General features: G+C 37.0%; 1 protein-coding gene across 1 annotated transcript; it reads left to right on the top strand.

Annotated features, from left to right (window-relative positions):
* The first annotated feature begins 1,808 nt into the window (after positions 1–1,808).
* LOC131056563 (2S albumin-like cysteine protease inhibitor) lies at positions 1,809–2,603 on the top strand. Its single transcript, XM_057990873.2, has 2 exons — positions 1,809–2,302; positions 2,414–2,603. Exons 1-2 carry the CDS (start codon positions 1,894–1,896, stop codon positions 2,440–2,442), a joined length of 438 nt encoding a protein of 145 aa, XP_057846856.2. The 5' UTR covers positions 1,809–1,893; the 3' UTR covers positions 2,443–2,603.
* Positions 2,604–15,542: the final 12,939 nt, after the last annotated feature.

The raw sequence follows: 15,542 nt of genomic DNA, 5'->3' as shown, positions 1-15,542 counted from the left end.
CTTAACTAGGTGACTCCTAACAGGGCATCTTAGTAAGCTCCTAACCAGGCTAGGCTCCTAATAGGGCGTATTCTGAAAGAGTGCACAATTTTTGTGGGTACCAATTCCCACCATGGTTTTTCCCTATTTGGGTTTCCACGTGAAAAACATGGTGTTCCTATGGTGAATGTTTTTATGTGTTGTTATGTTTTATTTTCAATTAATGCATGGTTAATGAACACTTAATGTGCAGACTTGATAAATCATATTAGCAGATACCGGTACTGGTAAATGGTTTTGTTGTTGGTTATTGTTTGATTTGGTGAAAGTTTTATAAGGTTGAGTTTCAGATTTGAATTTGTTGTTAATACTGATTCACACCCCCCCCCCCCCCCCCCTCTCAGTATTAACCGGATCCTCTAAGATTAACAATTTATACGGGTAGATTACCATATAGGTGTAGCAGTTAGATATGATAAAATAATATGTTTGGAGGTTTTTTTATTTAATTATGTTTATCTTTTTGAATTTAACATTTCGGATCAAATTTCATGATTCATCATTAGGATAGTGATCTAGAGAGCAGAAAGTGGGTGATTAATAGATCAAGACCAACTAAATAGTGAGGGGGGTATGAGTTTAGGTGAGTGATAGGGGAAATGAGAGATGATAATTGGAAGAAAGGAGAGGAGAGGAGAGGAAAAAAGAAGGTAAAAACATAAAAATTAAAGTATAAAAGTCTCAGAATATAAGCAAGAAAAAAAAGTAAATTAAATAAGTTAATTTTTCGATGTGACACATGACTCTAAACTTAAATAGGTAAAAGAAATAATTTTTAAAAAAATAAATGTTTGTATTATTTAAATTTTTTATTATAGATATTAATTTATACAAGAAAAAATAAAATAATTAAGATAAAGAAGTTATGTTTAGAAATGTGTATATTAAAAATAATAATAATAAGAATAAAAGTGTATATAAAAAATAATATAAAGAAGACAACATTACATTATAAAATTTGTTTCATTTTATTATATTAATTATTATTCACTAGATGCTCATCTTCCTAAATATTTTCTAGAGAACATAGACTTCAGCTACTAGCTATTTGAGGTAATCACTTGACAATTTATAAGATTGATATACAATTATTATTTGGATTTTTCTAATAGCTTATAAGCTCTTATGGGCAATTCACATTGCCCCTCCCAAGTGCAAGCGCTAGTAAATAGCCAATTCAAAAGAAGAACGAAACGCGTCCTGTGCATTCTCCAGCATGTCTTTCCGTACGTAACCTCCATGTATGACATTCCATGCGACTAGCATTTGCTCAGGCAATTTGCAAGTGGATTGTATACATCCTCCAAACATAGTACACTCTCTATACATAATAACGAATTCAGATACTATAAAAGCATTAGCTTGAGATCTAACTTTGATAGAGACAACATCCGTGACACTAATTTGTTCAGCTTTATTAACGTGGATGAACTAGAGTATGGGGATGGAGTCTCTTTTTCTAATATTGGCGTCAATGAGCTCATCGAAATTGTTACTCCCCAAAATTCATTATTGGCTGGAAAATCTAGATAACAAAACACATGTTAAAACCGAAATGTCGTAAGATTTGTAATATAAAAAGAAAGCTCTGTAAAAGCTCTGCTTTTGGCATCTACCTGCGCTGTCTGGACGCCGCATACTGCTTAGCTGCCCACCATTCCAGCCGCCAGTTGCCACCATGCAAGATTAACTTACGTGTTCCACGCCCACCTGCATGTCTTCCATGCAAACAATGCTACGTCCTCCCCTCCCTTCCCTACTTATACCCTTCTCCTCCTCCCCTGTTTCTCCACGGACAGATCTTCCACTACCCCATTTGAGCATATTTCCAACACAATTTGAATTTTCCCCAAAATGAAGCATCAATCGACGAAATGGGTGGCGATGGGCGTGTTGGTCCTCATCTCATTCACAATGGCAGTGGCAGAGTGCGAGGAGAAGAACCCGGGGAGGCAGCAACAGTGTGACCCGCAGAGGCTGTCTGAGTGCAGAAATTTTATGAGAGGACAGTCTGATTACGGGCAGGGGCAGCCCCCACGCAGGTGCTGCGAAGAGCTGCGGCAGATGCCTCAGCAGTGCCGTTGCGACGCCATTCAGCGAGTGTTCGACCAAGAGCAGGGAGAGGGAGAGGGGGAGGGAGAATACTTCAATCAGCAGGGAGGTGGGCAAGGGCGAGAACGCCAACAAGAAATATTGGAGAGAGCCAGAGAACTCCCTTCTCGCTGCAACACTTCACCACGCCGCTGCAACATTCAACGACGCGGTAAACATCTTTACTTGTTCTTTTCTGAGCTTTCTTCCCATTTACATAGTTTTGTTTATGTAAATTGTGTAAACTGACATTTGGGCTTGTTGTTGTTGTTTGTGTTGGCAGGCATTTTCATGTCAGGAAATATCTGGTAGATTATCTATGGTTAGTAATATGTATGTACAGACTTAAATAAAAGTTGTGTCGCCTGATCTGCTAAGTCTTTAGTGTTTTGTTGTTGAGGAATTGTGGGCACATGATCGTGTGCAGTTCCAAAAGTAGAGCTGAAGGCAAAGTGGTTTTTGTTTATTCTTAAGATATGTAAAATCCGCTCCAGGCTTCAATGAAGAAGAGTTATCTACTCAACATTCATGAAGAACTTTTTTAAGTTATCAATTGAAAGAGTTTGAAAAAATACCTACTCCCTCAAATGATAGGAATCCAATCTTTTAGATGATTATATGATCTTACAATCTTACTTGAGCGAGGGAAAAAACATGAAGAACTAAAAATAAGAAAATTTATCAGACAAATCATCAGATTATAAAAAAGAAAAAGAAAATGATTACAGAAAATTCATCAGAATATCTTTTACCATCAGATTATAAAAAAGAAAATTCATCAGAATGTGTGTTACGTGTGTTACTTAACTTGCACTTACTATAGCTATACCAGCATTGTTGAATTTATTTATTTTAAATTAAATTAGAATATGTTGTAATTACTGTTTTGATATTTATTTTAAATTAAATTAGAATATGTTGTAATTACTGTTTTGATGGAAATAAGTGAATAGACCTTTTTTTGTTTTGATATTTATTTTAAATTAAATTAGAATATGTTGTAATTACTGTTTTGATGGAAATAAGTGAATAGACCTTTTTTTTATCTCCCATAGAGAATTTAGAAAATAAATGGAAAATTTAAAAAGTAAATAATGAGTGCTCCTACGAGCAAGAGGAGAGGAGAAGACATTGAATACTAGATAGGAGGAGCAAGAGGAGAGGAGAAGACATTGAATACTAGATAGGAGGCAGTACAATCTAATAAGTGTTGCGATCTAAGGAGGCTTGTTATATTCCTTATATTCTTTGACATCTTTTATTTTTTAAATTTAATATTAATTTGCTTTTAGCTTCACGTTCTTTGAGAATGTCTTTATAATTTTAGTCATTTTATTCAACCACAGTAAAAGATTACATATAATTTTTTTATTTAATTAAACTATGTACTACCTTACATTGTTACATATAATTTTTTTATTAATTAAACTACGTACTACCTTACATTCATTGTGTTACATTTGTTATCTTACATTCATTATGTTACATCTGTTATATTTGTCATTCACATTTGTTGTTATCTCTGTCACTTCAGATTTTAATCTACATGTTGGTATTTTATCATTCAATGAAAATTCTATTTGCATGTTGCTATTGCCTCCCATCTGCCACTTGCCTCCCATCTGCCACCTCTTTCAGTCTCTGAGATATATCAAACATTCCTCAAGTTCAATGTGGGTAACATAACACCGGAAGAATTACAGACCAACCTCTTTTAGTCTCTGAGATATATCAAACATTCCTCAAGTTCACTGTGGGTAACATAACACCGGAAGAATTACAGACCAACGACACTTGGAAAGTATGAAAATAAATTCGATATAATCTTAAACTATCAAGAGGAATAAGCATCAATCTTCCAACTTTATCGAGAGGAATAAGTATGAAAATAAATTCAATATAATCTTAAACTATCAAGAGGAATAAGCATCAATCTTCCTCTTCATCAATCTTCCAACTTTATCAAGAGGAATAAGCATCAATCTTCCAACTTTACGTTGTATTAAAAAATTATTACGTTGTGTTAAAAAATTTAATAATTTTCTCCACTTTTATCAGCAGAAGAATTACGGAATAAGCATCAATCTTCCAACTTTACGTTGTGTTCATAAAATTAATAATTTTCTCCACTTTTATCCGCCTGTTGTATTCTTTGTTGCTCTAATCATTTTCAAGCACTTCTTACATTAATAACGTAAATTGTTAACATATGAATCTTTATTGCCTCAATAAAATAGAGGTCTTGGATTATAGAGGTCTTAGAGAGGTCTTGGATTCATCAAAGGCTGACTAAAAATAGAAATAGCCACATGCATATTCATACAAAATTTCACATTTAATAACGTAAATTGTTAACATATGAACCTTTATTGCCTCAATAAAATAGAAGTCTTGGATTATAGAGGTCTTGGAGAGGTCTTGGATTCATCAAAGGCTGACTCAAAATAGAAATAGCCACATGCATACTCATACAAAATTTCAATTTTCAATAAAATAGAGGTCTTGGATTCATCAAAGGCTGACTCAAGATAGAAATAGCCACATGCATACTCATACAAGATAGAAATAGCCACATGCATACTCATACAAAACTTCAATTAGAAAATTATATTTTTAGAATTTCCATATAAACTTTGCAAGACCTTAGTTTTTCTTGCAATGTGGAAGAAATTACTATCTACTTTGTTAAGTAGTAGGACACATTAATTGGGAGGGTTAATGATTTTTCATAATTGTTGTCTACTTTGTTAAGTAGTAGGACACATTAATTGGGAGGGTTAATGATTTTTCATAATTGTTGTTCAATTAGAAAATTATATTTTTAGAATTTCCATATAAACTTTGCAAGACCTTAGTTTTTCTTGCAATGTGGAAGAAATTACTATCTACTTTGTTAAGTAGTAGGACACATTAATTGGGAGGGGTAATCTACTTTGTTAAGTAGCAGGACACATTAATTGGGAGGGTTAATGATTTTTCATAATTGTTGTCTACTTTGTTAAGTAGTAGGACACATTAATTGGGAGGGTTAATGATTTTTCATAATTGTTGTCTACTTTGTTAAGTAGTAGGACACATTAATTGGGAGGGTTAATGATTTTTCATAATTGTTGTAGACTAGTAGTAGTATACATTAATTGGGAGGGTTAATGATCTTAAAATAGATTTAATGATTTTTCATAATTGTTGTAGACTGACAAGCAGTAGTATACATTAATTGGGAGGGTTAATGATCCTAAAATAGATTGGTATGATTTTAGATTGACACAGGGGGATTATTAATGACTCTCACAAACAAGCAACTAACTAGAATTGAACAAGAAGATTTTGACCAATCGATAGATACATATTATTTGCTACAAAATGAACTAGTGACATTATATAATAAAAGGCGACTGCAAGAAGTTGAGTCCCACTTTTGGGCAAAAAGTGAAAGTGTTTTCTCTGTTTTTCAAATTTTCTGTCGATTGATGTCAAAATTTGATGTACTTAGAGATTGAATCTAAAAAAAAAATCAGTAATAGAAAGTGTAGTGCTCGGAGTCTACTTTTCAAATATGTAATTTATTTTAATACTCACATGGTAGAAATTTTTTTTTAGTAGGCATGTTTAAAAACCGGTTTTTCAAAATGTCTGTTTCAGGACCATACCACACATGTGTACAACCACCCTTTTATGATGCAAATAAATGAATTTTTGCAAATCCTTTTGGGAAATGATACCTAATACACTAAATATTGATGAGAATATTTTTTCTTATTTTTTTATTAAATATATATATATTTTTTATTAATTTTTAATTGACAATAAAGTATATTTTCAAAACATCGGGTGTACAACCAACATAATTTGATGAAAATTTTATATTTTTCAAATTGGTTTTTTTAATATTCAAAAAAATTGTATGTAGATTGATGTCATATAGTTTATTTTTCTAAAAACCTAAAAACAAAAAAGTTATTAAAGTTTTACTGAACCTTGATATTTTAGGTTTATGTATCACTTTTAATTAATAAATAATATAAAAATAGTAAAAATGATCTTATCAGTATGAAATTTACATTTTTGAAATCAGGAAGCTGAGAACCCTAATGGGTTTTCGTTTCGTCAAAAAATTCAATTAGGAAGGCCCTCAAAAAATTAGGCCAAGGTAGAAATCTAATGTCGTTTTACCTTAGCCATTTTTTTGGAGGTCCAAGCCTATCCCGAAGCAAAAAACAAGGCTAAGGGTTGTTTCCTGCCCCTAATTTTAAAAAACGGGCACCTTCTTTTTAAATTCAAAAAACGAGCGCCCGTTTTATAAATTCAAAAAATGGGCGCTTGTTTCGCTTTGTATTGTTGAAAGAGAAATGGGCACTCGATTCTAAAACAGGCACTCATTTCATTAAATAACGGGCGCCTGTTTTTGAAAAGATCCGTTGGGCCAGGATCTGGCCCACAAGAACAAATCCCAATGATTGAATGATTTTTCAATCATTGCCTGACATGTATGATCTGCAAAGAGAATGTTTTGATTAATCATTCTCTTTTCTTGTCTTATTATAAATTTGGTAAGGAGATCGATTCGAGTTCAAAATTTGGTGCAACCATGGGATCAAATCAATGCAAGAAGAGGCAAAGGAAGGTTCTGACAGCTGAGGAGATTGCAACAAATAGGGAGAAGGAGGCAATACGTCAACGAGAGAGAAGAGAAAGAATGAGACGAGGAGCTTCAAGTTCCACAATCATTTCAGAAGAGGAGAACATCGATGAGACCATAAATGCTGATGAAGGAAACACAATAGAACCATTTAATTCAGATGCGTCTTCTAATCCATTATTGGATAAAGGTATGTCTTCATAGCCCTATGGTTTTTCTCATGAAGAAATTGGTGATTTAGTACAAGAATATTACTTATTAAATCAAACACAAATTGAAAATCAAACCCCAAATGAAATTATAGCTCAAGTTGAAACTGAAATTGAAATCCAAATTGAAACCCCAAATGAAACTAGATCTCAACTTGAAACTGAAATTGAAAATCCACCTGCAACTGAAACCAATAATATGGATGTAGACATGGAAACAACAATTGAAAATGAAACATGTTTGAATGATAATCAAACGAATGAAAATTTTGAAATTAAAAGTGATGTACTAGACAATCTTCCTGGCTTGGTTTCATGGAGACAGATTAGGACACATGCAAATGGGTTGTTTAGACATTTTGTTTAAAATAAGAAATTTGGGTTTCAATGTCAATTAATGGTACAACAAATTAAAATGACCAAAATGTGAAAAGTGACGAAGAAGTTAGGCTTTTATGTCAAACCCAAGAAGAAGGACGAGTCTTTAAAACAAGTTGTATCGACTGTTGCTAGCGCCTTTGATACAATTGGAAAGAAAAGTCGTTCTAAAGATAAAAATGTGGCACGACGGGCAATAACAACAGTTTTAGTAAGCCAAACAACTTCTAATAAAAGAATGATGTTGGTCCCTCAATGATGTGGTATGATCCATCCTCTGTTCAGAAAATTTGACTCGTGTTATGGTTCATATGTGTATATATAAGGAATTTAATATTACACTGTAAATTATATAAATAAATTTGTACCTCTGTAGGTTGATCATCATCTCAGGAGATCAACATATGAAGAGATGACATCATCATGTGCACCCTCCTCAGCATCATCATAACTACCATGGGTAGCATCAACATCATCAAAATCACCATCTCCTCCAGGGGCAGCCTCACTCTATGGACCCGTACATACATTCCCGTAGCTCATGCAAACATGTGCTAAGCTGGGGGCAACCCTCACCTCGCGCATTTGCTGTACCAAATTACCCAACAAGGCACTCAATGAACCAAGAGAAAAATCCATTGCTCGATGCTAGGCAGGTGCTGGAACAAGGGTATGTGCAGGATCATGGTGTGCCAAAACAGGCCCTTAAGTAGTAATGAAATTTCAAAAAATCAGAGTTTTGCAACTTGACATGAAAAATTGAATAAGTTATGAACATTATTTTTAAAATATGTAAGAAGAGAATCTATAGGAAATTGAATGTAGTTTCTAAGCTACTAGTTGTTTTTTGAAAAAAAAAATCTATTTGATGAAAATTTCAAATTTCAATGCAGTGGTACAAAAATTTCAGGAAAAAGATAAGAAGTAGGTGTATGTCTAACCACCCTAATCACAATCAAATCATAATATTTTTTTATAAGATTTATAATATAAGTATTAGACTCATGTCTGGATGTGACACATATTTTTTTTATAATTTTTAATAAAGTAAATAATTATTTATGAATTTTTTACTACAGCTTTTCAGAAATTCAGAAACTCCTACGTCTGACCGCCTTAACTTGGTCAAAATCTTATGAAATTCAATTTTTTTAAATTTTTCCCTATAGTAGACGAAGCATAGGATGTGACACATATTTTAGATTCAAAAAATGTTATGCGGTTTGAAAGTTATGAGTATTTTTCAATCACTCTATCAATTAGGACTTTTGTCAGATTTCAATTAGAAAATAAATAATAATTATTTATTAACGTCGAAATAAGACAAGCCTTAAATTGTTGGAAAGCTGAGAACGTCTTTAAAAAACCCTTTTCATTTTATCAATTTTGGCTATAAAAAAAAGTTGTCAGCCACCAGTGTAAAGTCTGGAAAATCAAGGAATACTGAAAAACACGTTTTTTCAGTTGACTTTCCAGGCTTGTCACTTCCAAGCCAAATCCCAAAGAAAACCCGAACCAAAATATGGAGGGAAAAAATTATGTTTAAAATCGGATATCAGATTTTATTGGATAAAATCGGATATCTGATTTTTGAAAAAATAAAAAAATATATTTTAGTAAATTGGGCATAACTTTTGCATTTTATATCAAAATTTTGATTTTTTATAGGCGTTGGAAAGGTAATTAAGAGCTCTATGATATGGAATAGGTATATTTTCAATTACTTGTTTTAAAAAATAATTATAATTCATTTAAATTCATCCTTCATTTTTAAAACATAAAAAACTCATGACTTTTTCATATGATTTCCCTATTGCATGAATTTTTGTAACAATCATATCAAAATAAACTAAATAAGTAATTAATTAATAATAGAAAATTTATGAATTTTATTGAGTTCGATAAATTTTGATAAACCATGTTATCTATGTTTTTTCATTTCTCCACCTCTCTCTCCTAAACCTATCACACCACCTATTTGTTTCTTCCTCCCTCTCTTTTGTCCATATTTATACATCCCTCTCTAGACCTGTATCTCTAACTATCAATGAATACCTCATTAAATCTCTCAAGCTCTACAAGGTGCTTATATTTCTACCCCTTCATAATTTCCTCCTCTATGTCACTCTCTCTTCCCTAAGATCTAGACTAGTCTCTCTGCATTTCATTCTCATCTCTAGCAACAAAATTCAGAGGGGACAAGGAGAGGCGTAGGGAAGTATCAAAAAAAGGAGAGGAGGAGAGAGGTGAGAAGGAAAGATTAATTGGGGGGAAGAGAGAGTGTGAGAGAGAGAGCTATAGGTAATTAGGTGAAAGGTGAAGAGAGAGAGAGGGAGGGGGTGATTGGGGTGAAGAGAGAATGAGAGGGAGAGTTTGAGATTATTAGGGGGTAGGAGGAGAGGGGGAGAGGGGAAAGTATCAACAAAGAGAGAAGAGAGATGGGGATAGAGGTGAAGAGAGACATAGAGAGTAATTAGGGGGTGGGTAGAGGGGGAGAGGGAAGTATCTATAAACCCATAGGAGGAGAGAGGTGATCGAGGGTAATTGAGGAAAAGAAATAATGTGAGAGAGAATATGGTGTCTTAAAGGGTCATATGGTGTCTCATGAACCTTTAGGACACCATATGACACCTTAGGACACCATATGATGTTTTTATAAGTCTTATGGTGTCCTAAGGGGTCATATGGTGTTCTATGAGCCTTTAGGACACCATATGGTGTCATTACAAGTCGTATGGTGTGTTAAGGGGTCATATGGTATCCTATGACCCCTTAGGACACCATATGACCCCTTAGGTATTGCTAGGGGTCATATTATGTCCGAACGGGTCATATGGTGTTGTTGGGGGTTGTATGGTTTGCTAAGGGGTCGTATCGTGTCCTAAGGAGTCATAAGACATCGTATGACCCCTTAGACAACATATGATCCATTAGGTTTTGTTAGGGCTCATACTATGTCCTAAGAGGTCATATGGTGTCCCATGACCCTTTAGGGCACCATATGACCCCTTAGGACATCATATGGTGTCTTTATGGGTCTTATGGTGTCCTAAGGGGTCATATGGTGTCCTAAAACCCCTTAGGACACCATATGACCCCTTAGGACATTATATGACCCCTTAGGATACCATACGATACCTTAGGACACCATATGGTATCACAAGGAGTCGTATGGTGTCCTAAGGGGTCATATGGTGTCCTATGAGCCCTTACGACAATATATGACCCATTAGGTGTCATCAGGGGTCTTATTGTGTCCTAATGGGTCATATGGTGTCGTATGACCCCTTAGGACACCATATGCTTGGAGACAATATGGTGCTATGGGTCGTATGGTGTTCTATGACACCTTAGGACACCATATGACCCCTTAGGATACCATTTAGTGTTGTTATGTGTCGTATGGTGTCCTATGACCCTTAAGTGTCATTAGGGTCATTTTATGTCCTAAGGGGTCGTATTGTGTCCTAAGGGGTCATACGGTATCCTATGACCCCTTAGGACACTATATGATGTCGTTAGTGGTCATATTATGTCCTAAGGGGTCATATTGTGTCTTATGACCCCTTAGGACACCACATGGTGTCGTTATGTGTCGTATGGTCTTCTAAGGGGTCATATGGTGTTCTATGACCCCTTAGGACACCAATTTTATGTTGTTATGGGTCGTATGGTCTCCTAAGGGGTCATATGGTGTCCTATGACCCCTTAGGACACCATATGGTGTCATTAAGGGTGGTATGGTGTGCTAAGGGGTCATATGGTGTCCTATGACCGTTTATAACACCATATGACCCCTTAGGTATCGTTAGGTGTCATTTTGTGTCTTTAGGGGTCATATGATGTCCTATGACCCCTTAGGTGTTGTTAGGGGTCATATTGTGTCCTAACGGGTCATATAGTGTCCTACGACCCCTTAGGACACCATATGGTGTCGTTTGGGATTGTATGGTGTGCTAAGGGGTCACATTGTGTCCTAAAGATTCCTGAGACATCATAAACCTCTCAGGACACCATATGACCCCTTAGATATCATTAGGGGTCATATTGTGTCCTAAGGGGTCATATGGTGTCTCATGACACCATATGACCCCTTAGGACACCATATCGTGTCGTTATGGGTCTTCTTATGTTCTAAGGGGTTATATGGCATTCTAAGGGGTCATATGGTTTTATATGACCCCCTCGGATACCATATGACACCTTAGGACACCATATGGTGTCGTAAAGGGTTGTGTGGTGTTCTAAGGGGTTATATGGTGTTCTATGGGGTCATATGGTTTTGTATGACCCCTTAGGACAATATATAACGTTGTTAGGGGTCATATTATGTCCTAAGGGGTCATATTGTGTCTTATGACCCCTTAGGACACCACATTGTGTCGTTATATGTCGTATGGTGTTCTAAGGGGTCATATGGTATTCTATGACCCTCTAAGACATCATATTATATTGTTATGGGTCGTATGGTCTCCTAAGGAGTCATATAGTGTCCTATGACCCCTTAGGACACCATATGACCCCTTAGGACACCATATTGTGTCATTATGTGTCGTATGGTGTCCTAAGGGGTCATATGGTGTTATATGACCCCTTAGGACACCATATTATCCCTTAGGACACCATATGGTGTCGTTAGGGGTCGTATGGAGTGCTAAGGGGTCATATGGTATCCTATGACCCCTTAGCACACAATATGACCCCTTAGTACAACATAAAGTGTCCTTAGGGGTCATATGGTGTCCTATGACCCCTTAGGAAATAATATGACCCCTTAGGTGTTGTTAGGGGTCATATTATGTCCTAACGGGCTATATGGTGTCCTAAAACCCCTTAGGACACCATATGGTATCGTTAGGGGTTGTATGGTATGCTAAAGGGTCATATTTTGTTCTAAAGGTTCCTAGGACATCATATAACCCCTTAGGACACCATATGACCCCCTATGTATCGTTAGGGGTAATATTGTGTCCTAAGGAGTCATATGGTGTCTGATGACACCATATGACCCCTTACGACACCATATCATGTGGTTATGGGTCTTCTTGTGTTCTAAGGGGTCATATGATGTTATATGACCCATTAAGATACCATATGACCCCTTAGGAAACCATATGGAATCGTAAAGGGTGGTATGGTGTCGCAAGGGGTCGTATGGTGTCCTATGACCCCTTAGGACACTATATGACGCTGTTAGGGGTCATATTATGTCCTAAGGGGTAATATTATGTCTTATGACACCTTAAAACACCACATGGTGATGTTATGGTTCGTATGGTGTTCTAAAAGGTCATATGGTGTTCTATTACCCTCTAAGACACCATATTATGTTGTTATGGGTTGTATAGTCCTCTAAGGGGTCATATGGTGTCCTATGACCCCTTAGGACACCATATAGTGTTAGTATGTATCGAATAGTGTCCTAAGGGGTCATATGGTGTTCAATGACCCCTTAGGACACCATATGACTCCTTAGAACACCATATGGTGTCATTAGGGGTCATATGGTGTGCTAAGGGGTCAAATGGTGTCCTATGACCCCTTAAGACACCACATGGTGTCGTTATGGGTCGTATGGTGTTCTAAGGGGTCATATGGTGTTCTATGACCCTCTAAGACACCATATTATGTTGTTATGGGTTGTATGGTCCTGTAAGGGATCATATGGTGTCCTATGACCCCTTAGGACACCATATAGTGTCATTATGCATCATATGGTGTCCTAAGGTGTCATATGGTTTTCTATGACCCCTTAGGACACTATATGACTCCTTAGGACACCATATGGTGTCATTAGGGGTCATATGGTGTGCTAAGGGGTCAAATGGTGTCATATGACCCCTTAAGACACCACATGGTGTCGTTATGGGTCATATGGTGTTCTACGGTGTCATATGGTGTTCTATGACCCTCTAAGACACCATATTATGTTATTATGGGTTGTATGGTCCTCTAAGGGGTCATATGGTGTCCTATGACCCCTTAGGACACCATATAGTGTCATTATGCATCGTATGGTGTCCTAAGGGGTCATATGGTGTTCTATGACCCCTTAGGACACCATACGATTCCTTAGGACACCATATGGTGTCATTAGGGGTCATATGGTGTGTTAAGGGGTCAAATGGTGTCCTATGACCCCTTATAACACCATATGACCCCTTAGGTATCGTTAGGTGTCATTTTGTGTCGTTAGCGGTCATATGGTGTCATATGACCCCTTAGGACACAATATGACCCCTTAAGACACCATATAGTGTCGTTAGGGGTCATATGGTGTCCTATGACCCCTTACGACACAATATGATCCCTTAGGTGTTGTTAGGGGTCATATTATGTCCTAATGGGTTATATGGTGTCCTACAACCCCTTAGGACACCATATGGTGTCGTTAGGGGTTGTATGGTGTACTAAAGGGTCATATCGTGTTCTAAAGGTTCCTAGGACATCATATAACCCCTTAGGACACCATATGACCCCTTTGGTATCGTTAGGGGTCATATTGTGTCCTAAGGAGTCATATGGTGTCTGGCACCATATGACCCCTTAGGACACCATATCGTGTGGTTATGGGTCTTCTTGTGTTCTAAGGGGTCATATTGTGTTATATGACCCATTAGGATACCATATGACCCCTTAGGAAGCCATATGGTGTCGTAAAGGGTGGTATGGTGTCGCAAGGGGTCGTATGGTGTCCTAAGGGGTCATATGGTGTCCTATGACCCCTTAGGACACCATATGACGTTGTTAGGGGTCATATTATGTCCTAAGGGGTAATATTATGTCTTATGACACCTTAAGACACCACATGGTGTTGTTATGGGTCGTATGGTGTTCTAAGAGGTCATATGGTGTTCTATTACCCTCTAAGACACTATATTATGTTGTTATGGGTTGTATGGTCCTCTAAGGGGTCATATGGTGTCCTATGACCCCTTAGGACACCATATAGTGTCATTATGTATCGAATGGTGTCCTAAGGGGTCATATGGTGTTAAATGACCCCTTAGGACACCATATGACTCCTTAGGACACCATATGGTGTCATTAGGGGTCATATGGTGTGCTAAGGGGTCAAATAGTGTCCTATGACCCCTTAAGACACCACATGGTGTCGTTATGGGTCGTATGGTGTTCTAAGGGGTCATATGGTGTTCTATGACCCTCTAAGATACCATATTATGTTGTTATGGGTTGTATGGTCCTCTAAGGGGTCATATGGTGTCCTATGACCCCTTAGGAAACCATATAGTGTCATTATGCATCGTATGGTGTCCTAAGGGGTCATATGGTTTTCTATGACCCCTTAGGACACCATATGACTCCTTAGAACACCATATGGTGTCATTAGGGGTCATATGGTGTGCTAAGGGGTCAAATGGTGTCCTATGACCCCTTAAGACACCACATGGTGTCGTTATGGGTCGTATGGTGTTCTAAGGTGTCATATGGTGTTCTATGACCCTCTAAGACACCATATTATGTTATTATGGGTTGTATGGTCCTCTAAGGGGTCATATGGTGTCCTATGACCCCTTAGGAGACCATATAGTGTCATTATGCATTGTATGGTGTCCTAAGGCATCATATGGTGTTCTATGACCCCTTAGGACACCATATGACTCCTTAGGACACCATATGATGTCATTAGGGGTCATATGGTGTGCTAAGGGGTCAAATGGTGTCCTATGACCCCTTAGAACACCATATGACCCCTTAGGTATCGTTAGGTGTCATTTTGTGTCATTAGGGGTCATATGGTGTCCTATTACCCCTTAGGACACAATATGACCCCTTAAGACACCATATAGTGTCGTTAGGGGTCATATGGTGTCCTATGACCCCTTACTACACAATATGACCCCTTAGGTGTTGTTAGGGGTCATATTGTGTCCTAACGGGTCATATGGTGTCCTACGACCCCTTAGGACACCATATGGTGTTGTTAGGGGTTGTATGGTGTGCTAAGAGGTCATATTGTGTCCTAAAGGTTCCTAGGACATCATATAACCCCTTAGGACACCATATGACCCCTTTGGTATCGTTAGGGGTCATGTTGTGTTGTAAGGGGTCATATGGTGTCTCCTGACACCATATGACCCCATAGGACACCATATCATGTTCTTATGAGTCTTCTTGTGTTATAAGGGGTCATATTGTGTTATATGACCCCTTAGGATATGATA

This window comes from Cryptomeria japonica, chromosome 6 (assembly GCF_030272615.1).
Source record: "Cryptomeria japonica chromosome 6, Sugi_1.0, whole genome shotgun sequence".
Lineage (NCBI taxonomy): Eukaryota > Viridiplantae > Streptophyta > Pinopsida > Cupressales > Cupressaceae > Cryptomeria > Cryptomeria japonica.
Note: the sequence above shows the minus strand (reverse complement) of the source record. Positions and strands in the feature narration are given on the sequence as shown.